At 35.8% G+C, this 18,185-nt stretch overlaps 1 protein-coding gene across 1 annotated transcript in view; it reads right to left on the bottom strand.

The window, feature by feature from the left end:
- Positions 1-3,608: 3,608 nt before the first annotated feature.
- Positions 3,609-18,185, bottom strand: part of FAM241A (family with sequence similarity 241 member A) — a 42,565-nt gene continuing 27,988 nt past the window's right edge. Inside the window, exon 2 of the mRNA XM_059170884.1 lies at positions 3,609-8,924. Coding sequence (XP_059026867.1) covers positions 8,679-8,924 — 246 coding nt within the window. The 3' untranslated portion in view covers positions 3,609-8,678. The remainder of the gene's footprint in view (positions 8,925-18,185) is intronic.

The following is an 18,185-nucleotide window of genomic DNA, read 5'->3' on the forward strand; positions in this document are numbered from 1 at the left end:
CCAGCATCAGCTCTCTCTGAGCATCTTATTAAAATATCTGAAAGCATAAGTTGACAGGTAAGGAAAATGTGGAAGAACCAGTTTTGAAATGCATTCAGAGATGGCACTAAAGATATGCCATAGCTTATTATAAAACATTCATGTCTGTAAACATCTGATTTGAGAAACTTCCACTTTTCAAGTAGGGAGGATTGTTTGAAAGAAAAGGAAATAAGAGGAATGGAAGATAGAACAATGTCAATGAAGACTTGTTAAAACAAAGATTACTTAAGATCATACTATGCTTTTAGCATGTTTTCACAGACTAAAAAGATAAGACTATGAACATATTAATATTCTTGTAAGCATTACATGTTAATAGTATTTCTAGCTCATTCTATCTAGCTGTACACAGAATGTATCCATGTGTATTAGTAGGTACAGGATTTTTTTGTTAGAGTATTAATATATAATTATATTTATCTTGGTAAACATTTCTAGTGTGTATTGATAAATACCATAATGTAACAGACCAACAAATTAGTCTCAAATTTACCTTTGAAATCAAAGCAAGATAATATTTGTGATTCTATAAACATAGCTTAATATTCTTGGCCTAATGCAATTGGACTAAAACAGAAAAGTATTTTTGGAATTGATTTCATTTCGTGAATTGTTCACATGCATAGCAGAATTCCCCATGCATTGGTGAGTGTAATTGTGCACCTAGGTTTATTAAGGCAAAGGAGCAACGGAAAGTGCATGGCATTGTAGTACGTAGATGTTTAAAGAAAACACAGTATTTCATTAAAGAAGGTGTGGTTGCATAGAGCATATTTATTTCATTTCTGTTTATCAACTCTTTAGGTTCTTCATTCCTTCTTTTTATGATCATTTTGATTCAGGAAGCACTAATACTTGACAATAATAAGAGAAATCAAAAAGATTTCAGTCATGAGGAACTGGGATCACAGCATAGAATTTGCTTGTATTTATCAGTCTTTTGCCAACAATAAAAATGATCCGGCCTTTTATGGCTTTCAATGTACAAGCTTTCCATGGATAGTGAAAAATGTCCCCTCTTATATGTGGTTATATATATTTAATAATAAGGACCAGTATTTACTGAAAGCTTGCTATGTGTAAGGCACAAAAAAGATAGGCAATAATTTAACTAATCATAACAGTTCCCCCATTTTAGAGATGAGGATCTTGGAGTTTAAAGAGATGTGGGTAAGACTTATACAAACTGTACACTTAGTCAATAGCAGAACCAAGTCTTAAATTCAGGTCTTATAAAGAGATCTTTTAATCTGAAAGCTGATTTGCCTATTGTTCTAATGTTTTCATATAACTAAGGGGGGGTGGAATATGCCTAACCACTGCTACAGTTTTAATATGTACTTGGCTTATAGCCACTGTCTTGCTTGATCTTGCCACCTCCTAAGATTCCAGGGATAAAAATAGCAGCTAAAATTAATACTTAGGGGCCCCCAAAATATTCTGGACCAAGACTGGAGAAAGCTCTTTTCAAGTGCCTATCAATTACCAATTCCAGTTGCTGAAAACTTTTGTGCTAAAACTAAATAGGAAAGTCATGATTAGGACCAAATCTCCAAGTCATAAATCAGTCGCGATTGTGTGTTGGGGTTGGGGAAGACACAGTTTCTTTACAAGTGAGTTCTGCTCTACTTTTGAAAATTTTATTTTAAACATGCTCTAAAAATTTGAGACGTAAAACTGCTTTGGAACTTGGGAAAGAGGCCAGAAAGCACAAGGCAGACTTAGGTATGTCAGGCTCTAAGACACACCCTAAGACACACCCTAATGATGGTTTGTCCTGATGTCTTGCAAGACCCTATCTCAGGGATTTATTAGCTTATAGTTGATCTAAGCAAGTTACATATACAAAAATCTCATGGATTTCCTACTCCTAGTTTTAAGTAATGGGCTTTTCTGTCAATCATTTTTTTTCACCTGTTCCTAGTAGCTTCAAGCCTTTGCTGAATCCTGGGTATAATGTTTAGTCAACTAAAATGTTATCAAAGCCGAAGACTTGAATCTCACAGTAGCAGCAGGCAATATAGAAGACTAAAGGCTCAACCACTACTTTTTAAAAAATCCATCTTGACCAAACCAATGAGTTTATGATTTAAATTAGTCATCCTCATATTGTATTCTAAAGAGTGGGAGTTTTTGGAAGTGACTCAGGTATCATGGAGGGCAAGGTGAGAACAAGAGTCCATAGTGGATGCTGTGTTGGGCGGCTCAGCTCCTCTCCTCAGAGCCAAAGGATTTACTCTGTTAACTGCTGGGAGTGCTGCCAGATGACAAGCCCCAGCTGTCAGCTCTCTCTGGGAATTGCTTTTGGCTGAAGAGCTCCCCTGTCCCAACACAGGTCAATGCTTAAGGGCTGTCTCTGTTTGAGGGCACCCCATAGAGTCGCTGAGGCCTTGCTGTGATTGTATTGCATGCCTTCTTTGGTCTAATCCTGTTTTTTTTACTTCCTTCACAATTGCTGATCCCAGAGCACTCCCTAATAAACTTCCTGCATGCTAATTTCTTCTGTTTCCCAGGGAACTGGACCTACAACAAAATCAATTATAGCAGCTCTGCTTTTATTGCTGAAAAATATTGGCTATTCATGTAAGATTTCACTTAGGGCAAACCAAACTAAAAATCTTTGAAAGCCACGGATCTAATTTTAAACAAATGCTTCACCTTATATGAAAAACCATCCTTATAGTTTTGTGCAAGGCCAATTTATTTAAGCTAATCCTTCCAAACCAACAATAAGCAGTGTGTTTTCCTTTTGGAATTGTTTCTTCTTGGGCTTTATTTGTATGTTGCCTATTAAAGCTGAAAATACACCAAATAATGGAATCATAAATATTTTTGATATTACATATATAAAACCAAGAAACTATACAACAGAAGCAATTTTAGCAGATCAGAGAAGGGCATTCAGTAACTGGCATATATACTCAAATATTGATAGGATTTTTTACATATCCCATCCCTTCCCCTCAATGAATAACTCTTAAGATTTTGTCTTAAAACAGCTATGGTATAAATAAGGATATTGTATACAGAATTTTCATTCTTCTGTTAAAAAAACTCACATTAAAAAATATACCATCAACTAGCTTCTTATAATAAAGGAGTAAACCAATTAAAAAGAGGCAGGGCTTTATGATAAAATTCATTGTGTTCTGTGGTGGACTGGAAAGTTATCAAAGAAATTTCCAACTAATTAAGTTGTTGGAAGGCTAAATGATAAAATGTTAACTGCTGAAAAGATAACTCAAATTTAATAAGCATGTGTATGATTAAGTTCTGGATCTTAGCAGGTCCTTGCAGAGCTCATTCAATAATTCTAACTTACACAATAGTCAAGACAACAAAGGAGAAAAACAGTTTGGATGCAGAGGCTGATTTTGAGTTAGGTTTTCCTACTACTCTATCGCCTGGGAAGCCATATACACATCAGGCCTTAGCTTTCTGCTGCAGCATTAGGGATGGTTCACTTTCAGGTATGTTGTTGCTTTGGCAATTTCTAAACTTGGTGTGGCAGCAATTAAGTGATATATGGCACATGATATAGAGAGTCAGAAGAGAAACTAAAGATGCAGGGTTGTGAAAGAGTATTATTTATTGGAAAAAATAACAAAGTACTTTATATACATGTTATTTAACATATACGATCCGGGTGACTCGAACATTGTAGTAGTGGATTTATTCTGTAGCCTGAAATACCCAAGCTTAGATACTTGAGAATTATTCCTGATCGCAACTTCTGAGTTTTTTTTTTTTTAATCAAAATTTAGTAGATAAAAGTCTATTGAAAAATACTGGAAAAATATGAAATTTAGATAGCATCAATGACCACATGTATTCTAAAATATTCTTTTTGGAGAAACAGTGATTTCATCAAGTACAACACTGAAAATACATACAATCTCCTAAAAATATGCAAGTGTAAGATAGTAATCCTGCATATGCAAATAGTAGCAATATTCTTCCATCAAAAGTGAATAAACTTTATAAATATAACATATACATTAATTCACTTTCTTTATGCATTATAAGCATACTTTTGGAGTGAAAGAACTCTAAATACAACCAGTGCTTAATCTTTGTTAATGCATTATAGGGAATACATGAGTAAATGAAGTTGATTTATAAATTTGCCAAATATTTTGAGCATTTATTATGTGCCAGCCACTGTGTTAGACAATGCAATTTGTGAACCAGATAGACATGCTCTCTGCCTGCGAAATTTATTGTGTAAAGGAAGAAGGTGTGAGGGCTGCCTGCATGGCTTTGGTAGGTTGGGTTGTAGACCCTTGGTTTCCGCTAACATCGTGATCTTGGGTTGGAAAGATCCAGCCCTGCCTCTGGCTTGTGCTCAGCATGGAGGATGCTTGGGGTTCTTTCTTTCCCTCTCCCTTTGCCCCTCCCCACTTGAGTGGCTGCATGTGCATATGCATGCTCTCTCAAATAATGAATACATCTTTTTTAAGGAAAGGAAGGCACTGACAAATAAGCTATTACAATATAGCACGACAAGTACTGATAGGGTAAGTGCAGGGTTCTCTGAAAGCACACGAAATAGCAGAAGTGGACTTAACAGAGAAATTTTCCTGGGGGACCTTATGTCTAAAGGTCTTAAAGCTGCGGATGGGTTGGTCAGTTTGGTGGGGAGGGCCTAAAGAGAGAAGCTAAAGCATGTGCAGAGTTCTGGAAGTGAGTTGGCATGTCTCTCACAAGGAACTGAAAAAACAAATTTGGTAAAGCTGAGTGTTGAAAGGGACAGGCATAGTGCAGAGAGATTAAGTACATAAGAACCAGCTCTTGAGGGGCCTTGTAAAACATAGTAAGGAGCAAGCACTTTTTCAAAATGGCAACAGGAAGCCACTGAAAAGATTTAGGCGCAGGAGATCAGAGTTATGATTTAGGAAGATTACTCTGATTGTAGAGGGAAGAATGAAGGCAGGGGAGACCAAGTAGGATTCTGTGATAGCTGTCTAGGGAGATGATAGGGTATGAACTAAGTTAGTGATCCTGGGAATCAAGAGAAGTATAAAGATTAAAGATTTTTTAGGAAGCAAAATAGGGCACGGTGATTGGTTATAAGTGGGCAGTGTGGGAGACAACTGTCTTTTGCTGAGATGGAAACATAGGAAGAGAAAAAAAAAAAAAAAACGGTTTGTGAGAAGGATGCTGAGTTCCTTTTGATTTGGATATACCGAACCTGAGGTACTAAGGCATAAGCAAGTACTTATGTTGGGCAAGCAACTGAATGTATGGATTTTATATTCTGTACAGTGCTCCGAACTGGAGATATGGACTGCAGAGTTGTTAGTATGAAATGGTAACTGAAACATGGAGTGGACACATTGTCTGAGGCAATGTGTAGGGTAGGAAGAGAGTAGGTTGTGTTCTTTTGACATCATCCTTGGTCAAGTCTATTACTAGAAGCATTAACAGGTATGAAAGTCTTATTTTTTTTCTCTTTTTTGACCTGTTGAAGCCATATATTGACAAGAAAAACATTTAAAATAACCTGAAGTCAGTAAACATCTGTAAAATAACGGTTAAGTATAATCTACAAACCATACAAACAGCCCTCAATTGCTCAATATCTAGCTTTGACCATCTGAGCCTTCTTACTTTACAACAAGTCTTTACTTAGGCTGGAATTTACCTTCCATCAGTTCTGTAACTGTTTATTTCCTGATCATCTGGATCAATGGATATGCAGCTCAGTGACAGCCCAGGGAGATTTTGTCTGATCAAAACATGAGATTACGTAGGGATGTGTTGGTCAGAGGACAACCATAATTCATTATTCCCACATGGAAAAGATACAGTTTTGGGTGGGTTGATGGGAATTTGCTTCAATATGCTTCCTTTTCGATCTACAGAAGTCGAGATGCGGCTGTGACCTGTAGGGTGGCTAATAGGTGGCATGCTGCTACTGTTTTAACAACTGGCTTGCCAGGCGAACAGAACCCTGATTTGTTGTGTTTGCCAATGTTGATAGTCTGAATACTCCCCTCATAGACAATTTCAGGCTACCAAGTGATGCCACTGAAGGTGGGCTGGAGGGAAAAAGGTATACAATTGGTTTTTGCAGATCAGTTCAAGCTGGCCCTGGCACAATACTGGACCAAGTATGATGTGACTGGTGGCCCGGAACAGGAAAATACCTTGCATATCACAGCTTAAGATATGAGAGGACTGAATTCTACAAGACACTGAGTTTCCACTTTAAGGAACATTGACTTATTCATCTCTGGCCATTTTATTTGTATATTTTAACCTTTCCCATTTGAATTGAGAGCTGTGGTATAAATGATGTATTATATCTAATAACCTTAGTATTGTAACCTCCATGTCTTTATCCATAATCACTAACGGTGTCTAAAATTGGCTTGTATCTGAGATTGAAATGATTGAGAGCCATTTTCCATTTAATTCCTTACACTGTGAACAAAAGAAATGACCAGTTTCTTTTCATTTCAGGGTACAAGTATAATCTACTTGTCTAATATATTATATATTTCTAATATATTTATATTTCTAATATAATATATTTCACAAAAGTCTAATATATTTCACAAAAGAAAATATATTATTTCCATCAAAGAAGCAAAGATTGTTTTTTCCCTATCAAAGCAAACAATTTGATGGTATGTTGCTCTAACCAATAAAAAATTCAGTAAGAATAGCAGCAAAATATCTCTTTATGTGATTTAATATATGTCCTGCTAACAGCAGTGTGCAGATACATAGTATTGACGTATATTTTAAATAATTACTATTCAAACTTACTTTACAATTTTTTTTCAATATTAGCACTGGTGGAATTAGAGCTATTATTGTGCATACTGTATCTTTTTTATATTCCAAAGGAAAATTAAATTTCTTGGTAGCATTAGAAAAGAATGCCTTTTTAAATATTTAATGCAGACATACAAAAATCTCATGACTTCTATTAAAAACCTCACAATTCTGCTGTGCACAAATGAAGACACATTTTCAAATAACTTGCCCTTATGCCAAATTCATAAAGGTTTCTACAAAAATATTTCAAACCCACAATGATATAATACAAAGTCTTTTCTTTATCAAACTTTAAAAGGTCTGTATTTATATAAATCCACAGTACTTTTTAGTGCCCTCTGATTGGTATTTTTGTTCAGGATTATCTGATTTTCGAAAACAAAGTTGAACACTTTTCATCAGTATTCTGCTTCAGCATGGAAGACATTGATAAATTATAGAATAATTTTTTAAAATAGGATTGGGTAAAAACTTTACAAAGCAGAATATTAAACACTTCATATACTTTAGTTACTGCCCTGCTAAAGATAAAAATACCCCCATTGTCTCATTTCCCTCTTATTTAACTTGAATTTCTAGATAATTATCTTTAGTGCCCCTCCTTTGTCTATATAGAGGGTCTTTGAGATGCAAGTGTACAAATTTTAGGTTCTTTAACAAAATCCAAAATATCACTAAGCCATTTTCTGTTTTTAAAGTGTATTTAAAGAAATGTTTGTTCAAATATAAAACCCCAAAGTGCTGAATTAAAACACATTAATAACATGACCAGCCAGTTATTGATGTGGCTTTAGCCTTAGAGGAATATTATTAAAATTGGCTGTTAAATTTCAAATTTAAGCATTTGGTTTTATCAAAGAGACCAAGCTGATTTTTTTTTTCCTTAAAGACATAGTAAAATATTTTAGCCATAATACAAATCAATTTTGGGGGGGAGACTTCCATGCCAAGATAGGAAATAGATTTTTTTAAATCTTAGAATAATTGTTATAAAAGAACTATAAAATGTAAATTTCTGGAAAAAAATACATGGAAAATGTCTCTCTAGAAAAAAAATACACAACTTGTTAGATACAAGAAAACATAACATTACCATGGGGTGCAGCCAGCAATAGACATGGTTTAAGAGTCTTAAAAAATTCACAAAAGGTAATTAGCACCAAAATTGTCTAAAATTTCAAATGATATACTGAAGTGATTCCAGACCCAAATGTTACACGATAAAAAAGTTACATTTAACTTTCATCAGTCATAATAAATATATCCTTTTCAATCTTTAGAAAATGTGCTATCTTTAACTGATTTTCATCACAATATTAAGGTAGTGTATAGTAATTACGTTTATATTGGTTTGGGCTGAGCAGGAACATAGATATCCAAATTATTTCCCAAATAGTAAGGGGTTATTTGGTGGGTATGGGTGGGGACAATTCTCCCATTAAAACTTTGTTTTAGCTCCTTGCTCCATCATTTTTCTTCTAAAATGTTTTATTGGAATTCTTTATAAGATCTATATTGCCCGGTTTGAATTCCATATCCTGTTATTTTCCCTGCTCACTTTTTGGTGTGTTAAGATTGAGGACAGTGGGAATAAGATGGGGTCTTTAAAAGTGGGCACAGATCACAGTAATAAAACAAGACTTTTGAATAAGCTACCAAATGTATATTCAACCCCGTGATAATCAAGAGTTGAGTTTAGTTTTAAACAACGTCCACTTATAAATTTAATTACAAAACAGCACATAATTTGAAACAAGGCAAACTTTTCAGCTTTCATGTAGTGAAATATGTAACTTCACCAATACATATACGGCTACCAAATATGAAACAACAGCTTATTTGGCCATATTTTACTGTTGCACATAAATAATGACAAGGCAAACAACAGCAACTAGTCCAAGGGCTTGTAAGCCAAGGAACCACAGCATTATCCAAAAGAACATGACTATTACTGGTTCCACAATTCGTTCTCCAAAATACATCCTTGTGAAGCCCATCTCGATGAGGCTTTTGTTCAATTCACCAAAAAGTGTTCCCATCTTTTTGTAGTCATCTCCAACAGGTTCGCCAGTATGATTTTGTGATTCTTCAATATCCTTGAAAACAAAAAGAAAAACAAAAAACCAGAAAATAAAACATAAACATAAAATGAGAAATAGATGAAGGTCCGTAAGAAAAATGAATAGCTCACCGTTCTCCCAAAATACTGGGTGTAATTCTGATAATCATTCAGTAAATATTTGGGATTGTTCCTTTCAATTAACATATAGGATGACTATATCTGTGCCCACCTTTCAAAAATTTGGAAAGCCCCGATTTATTGATTTCTGTAGAACCAACAATGGACCCTCAATATTGATTTATAAGATTACGGAAGGAGCTGATTCATTTCCATTCATTTCCTAGTTTCCTGGGATTATAAAAAACAGCTGCTTAAAATGAGGAGTCATGTTTGTATTATTCTTCCCCTTTACCATGATTTCAAAAAACTTTTCTATCAACCTCCTGTTTTGAGGCAGGGACCCAGATTGCTCTGTCTTGTGAAAGTAAGCTTTTTAGTCCATTCCCTTGACACTGAGACTTCAATGAACCTAGCCTGAGCTGACTTGTCAAGTCTTGTTGCTACTATTGAGCATTTCTCAGCCATCACTGCTGTGATCTTTCAGTTTTAGCCCTGGCTAAGGAGATCTCAGTGTAGGCCCTTACATAGTTTCTTGTCCAGATTCCAGAAATGTCCTAAGTGTGTCTTATTAATCTCATCAGAAGAGATAAATAGTTTTCAAATAGGAATAATTTTGTACAGTAAGTCCAAAAGTCCACCTGGAAGTCAGCTCCTAAGAAAATGTCCATGTGTACCCAGTATACATACCAAAAAATATTTCCAAAAAAAGTTCATTATTTCTATTACCTCCCAGTCTTATTACAAGTAAGGCCTTTATGCCAGTTATTGAGCTACTACTGTCTCTCAGCTTTAAATCAATCCTTGGAATTCTAGAAACATTTTTGGCTTGTTAGTCTCTGCCAATATAGGGACTAATGAAACATTGCACAGCTGGAGAAGGAAAGCAATTTGCTCTCATTTGCTTCTGAAGGGTTTGTTGGTGCTGTCGAGTTTTACTATAGCAACACTTCTTCAATCTGATAGTAGTAATTTCTTCTAGTAGCAGGCACTGGTTTCAACTTGGGGATTTCCCAACACTTGCAGAACCAATCTCAATGTGCCTTCTTGAGACCAGATCCAACCTGTGGGTGCCTATTCCTCAGCTATCTTGTTCTTAGTTCTATGGGATCCCCCCTCTGAGTGAAGAGACATCAGTACTGGGAGAGCAATGATGGGTTCTTGAAAGTCTGAGTTTCAGCTCCACAGGGTCTTTCCCCAATCTTCTCAGTTTTAGTAAGTCTACCCCTTTTCTTGGCTGCCCCAGGCCAGGCCTAGGAGTAGGGGCTGCTTCCAGGTATTGTTACCTACATGAGTTTTAAATTTTAGCATACTCTGTAATTCCCTGGAGGGTTTGTTACAGCACAGACTGTTGGGCCTATCACCAAGGTTTCTAATTCATAAACTGGGGCTAGGACTTGGAGTCAGAATTTGCATTTCTAACAAGTTTCCAGTTGAAGCTTATGATGCCTGCCTGGTGATCATTGTTTGAGAAATCACTTCCTTAGTGTTCTCTTTCTGCCTTTTCCACTCTTCAATGCCTAATTAATAATTCTTTAAATTAAATCATATTTGTTGAAATCATTGATATAATTTATCCTCACTAGACCCTAATATAGTCACAAAAGAAAAACTATGTCACATAGGTGACATAGTTATCTGATCATAATTTATTAAACCTAATTCCATTTAGGAGTCATGATTCAAATCAGTAATTATATACTGAATACCTACTAGCTCATTGTAGGTACAAGATGGAGAATTATTCATAGAACAAAAAAATCTTAAGGTAAAGGGCTTGACATAATAAAAAGTAAGTATTAGATAAGATTAAGTGTGCTGTCTAACCAGAGGAAAGTAAACTTAGAAAACAAAAGTCACCTGTGAAAAAGAGCCAGTGAATTTGAGCAAGTTTTGAGGCACTCTTCAAATACATGAATCAAACCTTAGATTCCTTTAGTAGAAACCAAAGCTTGATCATTTCGGCCATCTATATATAAGTAAAAATATTTTTATTTTAAAAATGCCTTATTATCTCATCTCTCTCTATATATACACAATTTAAAGCATATATTTAAGGGAAGAGAGAGTGAAATCTAATTTTTATTTACAATAGCAGATAAAATGATGTTCTTTAGGACTTTAAGGTGATCTTTCCCTATATAACAGCAGTTTATATAGAACACAGAATATCACTGATGAAGTAGAAGAAAAATTAAACTTACTGGGGCATTATTGTTAAGTCTATATTTTAAGTTTAAGCCAAAAGTATTTTTGAATTATTATTTTTAAGCCAGAATTATATTTACATATAATTGTAAAATTAGTTTTAGACTTGCATTTCTATCAAAAAAAGAGTGGGAAAAACAAAATGCTGTAGAGGGATTTGAAATCCAGGCTCCAACACTTAAACTGAGTGACCTTGACCAAATCACTTTCACGGGCTTCAGTTTTCTAATCTACAAAATGGATTTACACGATTCCTTTTGATAATGATAATTTTCTCTTGAATTATACTTTACTTGTTAACCTTTCCTTAATTTTTGTGTTTCATTTCTTTCTTTTTTTTTTTTTTAAGATATTATTTATTTATTTGACAGAGAGAAAGAGAGAGAATCACAAGCAGGCAGAGAGGCGGGGGGGGGTGGGTGATGGGGGAAACAGTCTCCCTGCTGAGCAGAGAGCCCCATATACCAGGACCCTGAGATCATGACCTGAGCCGAAGGCAGAGGCTCAACACACTGAGCCACCCAGATGCCTCGTGTTTCATTTCTAAACTAGTTTATTTCTCACTGATGTGCTGTGATTGGGTGAATTTTATGTTTCTCAGCTTCTCATACTTTTATGTGTTCCATGATGATATTCTACATTATAAAAGAAAAAAAAATCTTGTTCTTGCCTGAGATCAAGCCCTTCTTCTCTTTAGGACAGAACTTGAAGACTACTTGATTTAGTTTGTAATTCTTCTGGCGCCTCACTTCTCTCTATTCCACCAGTGTCTTATATTGTTGATAATCATTTCTAGCCTCCTTTTCCTACTTTTTATTAAAGTTTTTTGTTTTCTTTTTTACTTTTTCCAGTTTCTTTTAATCTATGTACTCATTGTACTTTTGGGGTTTTCTGTTGTTACCGAAGATTTTTAAACTTTTTTTTTTCAACATGTTTGTGGTTGTAGTACAAAGAAAGTACCCTAATCTGATATGGTTCCTTCTGAAGATTCGCTTTAAATTTTTCTACAGACTGCTTGTGGGTTTTTCAGGGAAGAAGTCGGTGTTGCAAGGAAATCAAAAGAATCAAAACAAGGAATTAGCTAACTCCTAGAGGCTAAGCGAGCAGGTCGCAATGGATCACATCATCTCAAATCCTGAGAATACCTGCTGGGATTGAGACTGTAAGTAGAAGACCCAGTAAGGACCGGTCTTGGCAAGATGTGGGTGTTACAGCCTGTTTTGTTTTTTAATATGAAAAATTTCAAGCAGGGCACGTGGGTGGCTCAGTGGGTTAAAGCCTCTGCCTTCCGCTCAGATCATGACCCCAGGGTCCTGGGATGGAGCCCCGCATTGGGCTCTCTGCTCAGTGGGGAGCCTGCTTCTTTCTCTCTCTCTGCCTGCCTCTCTGCCTACTTGTGATCTGTCTGTCAAATAAATAAATAAAAATCTTTGAAAAAAAAAAGAAGAAAAATTTCAAGCAAACACAAAATTAGAGAAAAATAGTACAGTGGTCCCCTGTACACCTATAATCAGATTCAACAATTACCAAAAGTTTGCCACTTTACAGCAGCACTTCTTAATCTGGACAATCTAAAGGAGAGGAAAAAGTAAAAATCATTAGAAGAATGCTTAAAAGTGGTGTATTTCACAAATGAAGTCCTGTGGAAACATCCAAAATATCCATCAAAGAATTAGATAGGTTTCAAACAATCCTAAAGGAAAGATATTTAAGAACATGGAAAAGCAAATAGGCAGCATTTTTAAATCAGTGAGATTATAGTTAATTTCATTCCAGTATTTTCTATACCCAGAATATCCACCACAAATACATTATCCTAAAAGGTACAAACATTGGTGCACTGCTAAATGTTTAGCAGTAGCCTTTGTCTGGTGTGGGAGTTGGGTGGATCTCTGACTGGAATTGTTTGCCAGTTCCTTAGCTTTTTCCAGTTTCTGTAGCTGGTCCTCCCGCTGTGGTCAATTTCAAGCTACTTACACCTAGCTTGCAAGTTTCCTGAAAATTTAACAATTGGTTCTTGAGGTCTGGTGGGAGCTAGGTACAGTAGTTGAGATAAAGGCCCACATGGTTATAATTGATTAGTTTGATCGCTCCCTTCTTTCCATCGATTAGTGCATTTAATGCAAATTTGAGTTTACAAAGTTGCTAGGCTAGGATAGATAAATAGAATTACTGCAATACAACATATTGAAATTAGGAAAACTGTATTAAATGTATTATGATTTGAGTAGTAGATAGGGTAGATAAAATGAAATACATGTAATGCTACAAAACTATCGCAATTAACAGAATCTTGCTTTTTCTGGTCTGTGTCATACTGATATCAAGAGTTCATTCAATTCTTTTTATAAATTCTTATTTACAATAGAATTTAAAAAGCCTGGATGGTGTGTGAGGAAGTAGTGCTCCTTCAGTGCTCTCTGGCCGCATGAAGGACACCTCCATCCATATGCCAGATCCAAGGGCCTTCTTGACTCCTCCTACTTCCCTCCCCTTTATATCTAGCTCATCAACATATCCTCTTTATTTTACCTTCTAGATATTTCCTTATTGTGTATATTGCTGTTCCATCTGCTGTTGTAATCTCAAAATAATCGATGAACATCTCTTGTCTTGACTATTCCAGTAGTTTCCTAGCTGCTCTTGCATATATTCCTTGGCTCCCCTATAAGCTATTTACCACACTGCAGCCAAAGTGATCCCTTTAAATGCAGATCCAATCACTCTCCCCTGCTTTTAGCCCACATTTTTTTTTTTTTTTTTTTTTTAGATTTTATTTTATTTATTTGACAGAGAGAGATTACAAGGAGACAGAGAGGCAGGCAGAGAGAGAGAGAGAGAGAGGCAAGCAGGCTCCCTGCTGAGCAGAGAGCCCGACACGGGACTCGATCCCAGGACGCTGAGATCATGACCTGAGCTGAAGGCAGCGGCTTAACCCACTGAGCCACCCAGGCGCCCTAGCCCACATTTTTAATGTGATCTATGAGGCCCTGCTTAGTCTGGTTTCTCTCTGGGTCTCTGGCCTCATCCTGTCATCAGCTTCCCTTTGTCTTTTCCTGTTTCAGCCACACAGGGCTTTAACTTCTTGTATAGACCATGCTTTTGCCTGCCACAGATTTATACCTGCTATTTTCTCTGCCTATCACGCTCTCCTCCCTCCCTTGCTCAGTTAATGCCCGCTCCTCATTTAGCCTCGGCCTAAGCCTCGACTCAATCTCATAGCACCTTATAACGCTCCTTCCGTGTACTCTCAATCAGTGTAGATGTATGTGTGATTATTTGGTGAATGTTTCTATCACTGTACATGAGGATATGGGACAATATCTATTTTTGCTGACCATTTATCCTCTAGTATCAGTGTATAGCAGGAGCTGTGTTGGGAATAGCAGCACATAGAAGGAGCTCAATAAATATTTGTTGAATAAATGGAGAAGACTTATCATGTGTCTGGCAAGCACTGGAGCAATAGCTTGATAGATTTTCCATTGCTCACTTCTTGCCAAACAAAAGATGATTTTTTTTTCTAAAGCAAATATTTCTGTTTGGAAAATTATTAAGCATCCACTCCCTCTTTCTTCTTAGAACATATTCCAGACCACATTCCTCAGGTGAGGCAGGCCCTACCTACAGGTCCAGAGAGGACAAGTCTTAAGAGTAATAAACTTCTCTTTACCAGAAGTTGACTTTGGAAAGTGCATGTGATCCACTTTGGAACAATGACTTTTGTGGGTCTTCTTGGGAAAGTCTTCCTAACCCTTCTGACACAACTTTGGAAAGTGATCCTTATCTTCTTCTATTTCTCCACATATAATCCTTTAAGTAAAGACAATTTATTGTATTTTTATCAGTTTTCTATTCCTGCTGTAAGAAATTACTATAAATGAAGTGGCTGAAAACAACAAGAGTTATCACCTTATTGTTCTGTAGGTTAGAAGTCATGTCAGCAGGATTGCAGAGAATCTGCCTACCTTTACTAGTCCCTACTGGCTGTCTATATTCCTTGGCTCCTGGCCCCCTTCCTCCGTCTTCAAAGCCAGCAATGTTGCAGCTCTTCTGACCATTGTTCTGTAGTTAACTTTTCTCTCTGACTACAGCAGGCAAAGGTTCTCTGCTGTTAAGGACCCACATCATTAGGTCTAGCCTAATGGGATAATCCAAGATAATCCCCCATCTCAAAGTCCTTAAATTTAATCCCATCTGCAAAACCTCTTTTGCCATGTAAGGTATCACATTCACAAATTCTAAGGATTAAAATATGGAAATCTCTGGGGAGGCATTATTCTGCTTACTGCAATATTTTATTATAAAAATTATTTCTTTATATATCTATTTCCTGTTGCTAGCTTTGATAGGAAGGGTAAGCCATTAAGGGCAAGAAATATTTCTGATAAATTTCAACATTAGTACTTAGTATATTGCACTGTGCCTGGCCTATTGTAGGCTCATAATAAGTATTTGTTGAATGAACAATAGTACTTTACAATAACAACATGTTAGGCAATGAAACAAAACAAAAAACCCACAAAAAATAAACAAAAGTTACATATAACATCAAATATTTTATTCCTCTATGAGTACAGATGTGAATTTGTTCAAATATTTATAAATAAATTCTATTAGATTATAAGTTATGGTAGATGCTAGCTAAAATTTACATGCTTGGGGGCACCTGGGTGGCTCAGTTTATTAAGAGTCTGACTCTTGGTTTTGGCTCAGGTCAAGATCTCAGGGTTGTGAGATCAAACCTGCCCCCCACATCCATGCTGGGCATGGAGCCTCCTTGGATTATCTCTTCCTTTCCTTTTGCCCCTTCCCCCACCATTCACCCACATGCTCTCTCTCTAAACAAAACAAATTAAAAAAGATTTATATGCTCAGCTCAATTTTTAAACCATTGTATTTGAACAGTGGAGAGTAATATAAACAGAGAAGTTCATGAGTCCTTGGCTCCCTCACATGTTTGTAATTTTCAGAGTAATATAAATAAGTGGTGGTATTATTGATGATATAGTAGAAAAGCTAACACTGAGTGCCTACTATGTGCCAGGCATCAGCTTTACACGCTTTATCTTGTTTTCTCTTTCCACAGCTGTGGAGAAATTATTATTTTCCCTCATTTGCAGATAAGGAAACTAAATTTCACAGGTATTAAATGTCTGGCCATTGACTTATTCTTAGTAAATGGAGGAGCTCTTACTCCAAAGACAACTCCTTTAATCTCTATACTATACTCCCTCCAGTTATTATTACATTATTAGCCTCTGTCTAATGCTGTTTAGTTTTCAGAGTAAATTTTACGTATTTGAACTCTGCAAAAAGAAAAGCTATATAAACACATTTCCATTTGTCACAGAATGAATACATTTAACAAAGCGAAAAGAACATCAGCATCTTTTTTTTTGTTTTACATTTTTCTCACAGTTTACAGCATATCGAAAGTAAGTTTATCAAGCCAAAAATTACTCAAATTTTTATTCTTATCTTATATAAAAATGTAGACAAAGCAAAGCTATTTGCAACAGTTTAGTGGATTTTTCATAGCCCTTTCAGTATTGACTAGAATTCAGATTCAAGTATGGAAAAAAAGATTACAAACAAAAATGCAGAGATATACTTGGCAGAATTGCAGTAAGGCAACAACAACAAAAACCAAAAAACCAGCCATACAAAACATTTCATACACAAAATGGCACAGCAGTGCATAAATTCAGATGGTGCTTTTTGCTCTGTTCTAACATTAATCACTTTGTGTATTTGCCAAATTTTATTCTCTGTATTTGAGGTCCTGGTGAAAGAACATTTGTCAAACGCACAGTTTCCTTCATGATCATACAATAATGGTATGACATGCGAGCTGAAGTGTTCTTACCAAGATAGTGATATTATTATCTTTTCATCCATGATTAAAGACATACATAAAAACAAAGAGGTGTTAGATTGATTCAAAATCTTCTTTAAAAATAAACAAAATTAGTGATGAGAAACTGAAGGTGAACCGTTACATAATCGTAGGATTTTTTTTTAAGAGTGAAGTATCCTTAAAGATAATTAAAACAAAATCTCCTATTTTAAGAAACTCAGCCTATTAATGACAGCACAGGTTTTAGAAGCAATTAGGACAGATTCAAATGTTGCTCTGCACGCCTACAAGGCAAATTACTTAACTACTGACCCTCCATTTCCCCATTTGTTAAAGGAACATAATAATACCTAACTCATAGAGTTGTGATACTAAAATGAAGACATGGATAAAAAGCTTTTAGAATACATATACTAATCGTTCAATATATGGTAACTATTACTATTACTATATTTTTGGTAGATTTATATCTTGTGATTTTTACTTCTCTTTCTATCGTGCCATGTTGCTTGAGATAATTAATACCTTAGGGATCATCTTTCTCATAATAATCAAATTCAGTTGTATTTTTCTTTAAGTGTTATGAAAATTTAATTATACAGAAGTTGAGGTGGGATGTTTTCTATGGAACAGGTAAGGATAACCCCCATTAATTATTGTGGCTATATACTGGATATTGCGTTAATTATTGTGTTTTCTGTGGAATTAGGTATGGACCTATGGCACAATCTGTGCACATTAGTATGGCAAGGGTTCTGTTTATTGATTTTATGAAGGGTGTAGGCTACATTCTATAAACAGGCTTTTGCTGAGTGGGTGAGAATTTAAAATGTGCTTTCAACTCTTTTCCTGTTTGTGGTACTACATTTGTGTTACTGCACAGCATTACATGTGCAGTATAGGAAATCTGCTGTTTTCGTCTATCTGATATTTATCCCACCTTTTTCTGCTAGAAGCATGCACCTTGATTTAACTTTGGAGAAACCATCCACTCCACTCTTACTCCCCATGTTTTGGTTGAGGATGTTCCCATCCCCCAGTTTGAAGCCTAACCAATCAGAACATTCCATTTCCTTGGACATATGATTAGTTAAGGAATGGGCATGTAAC

Source organism: Mustela lutreola, chromosome 1 (assembly GCF_030435805.1).
Source record: "Mustela lutreola isolate mMusLut2 chromosome 1, mMusLut2.pri, whole genome shotgun sequence".
Lineage (NCBI taxonomy): Eukaryota > Metazoa > Chordata > Mammalia > Carnivora > Mustelidae > Mustela > Mustela lutreola.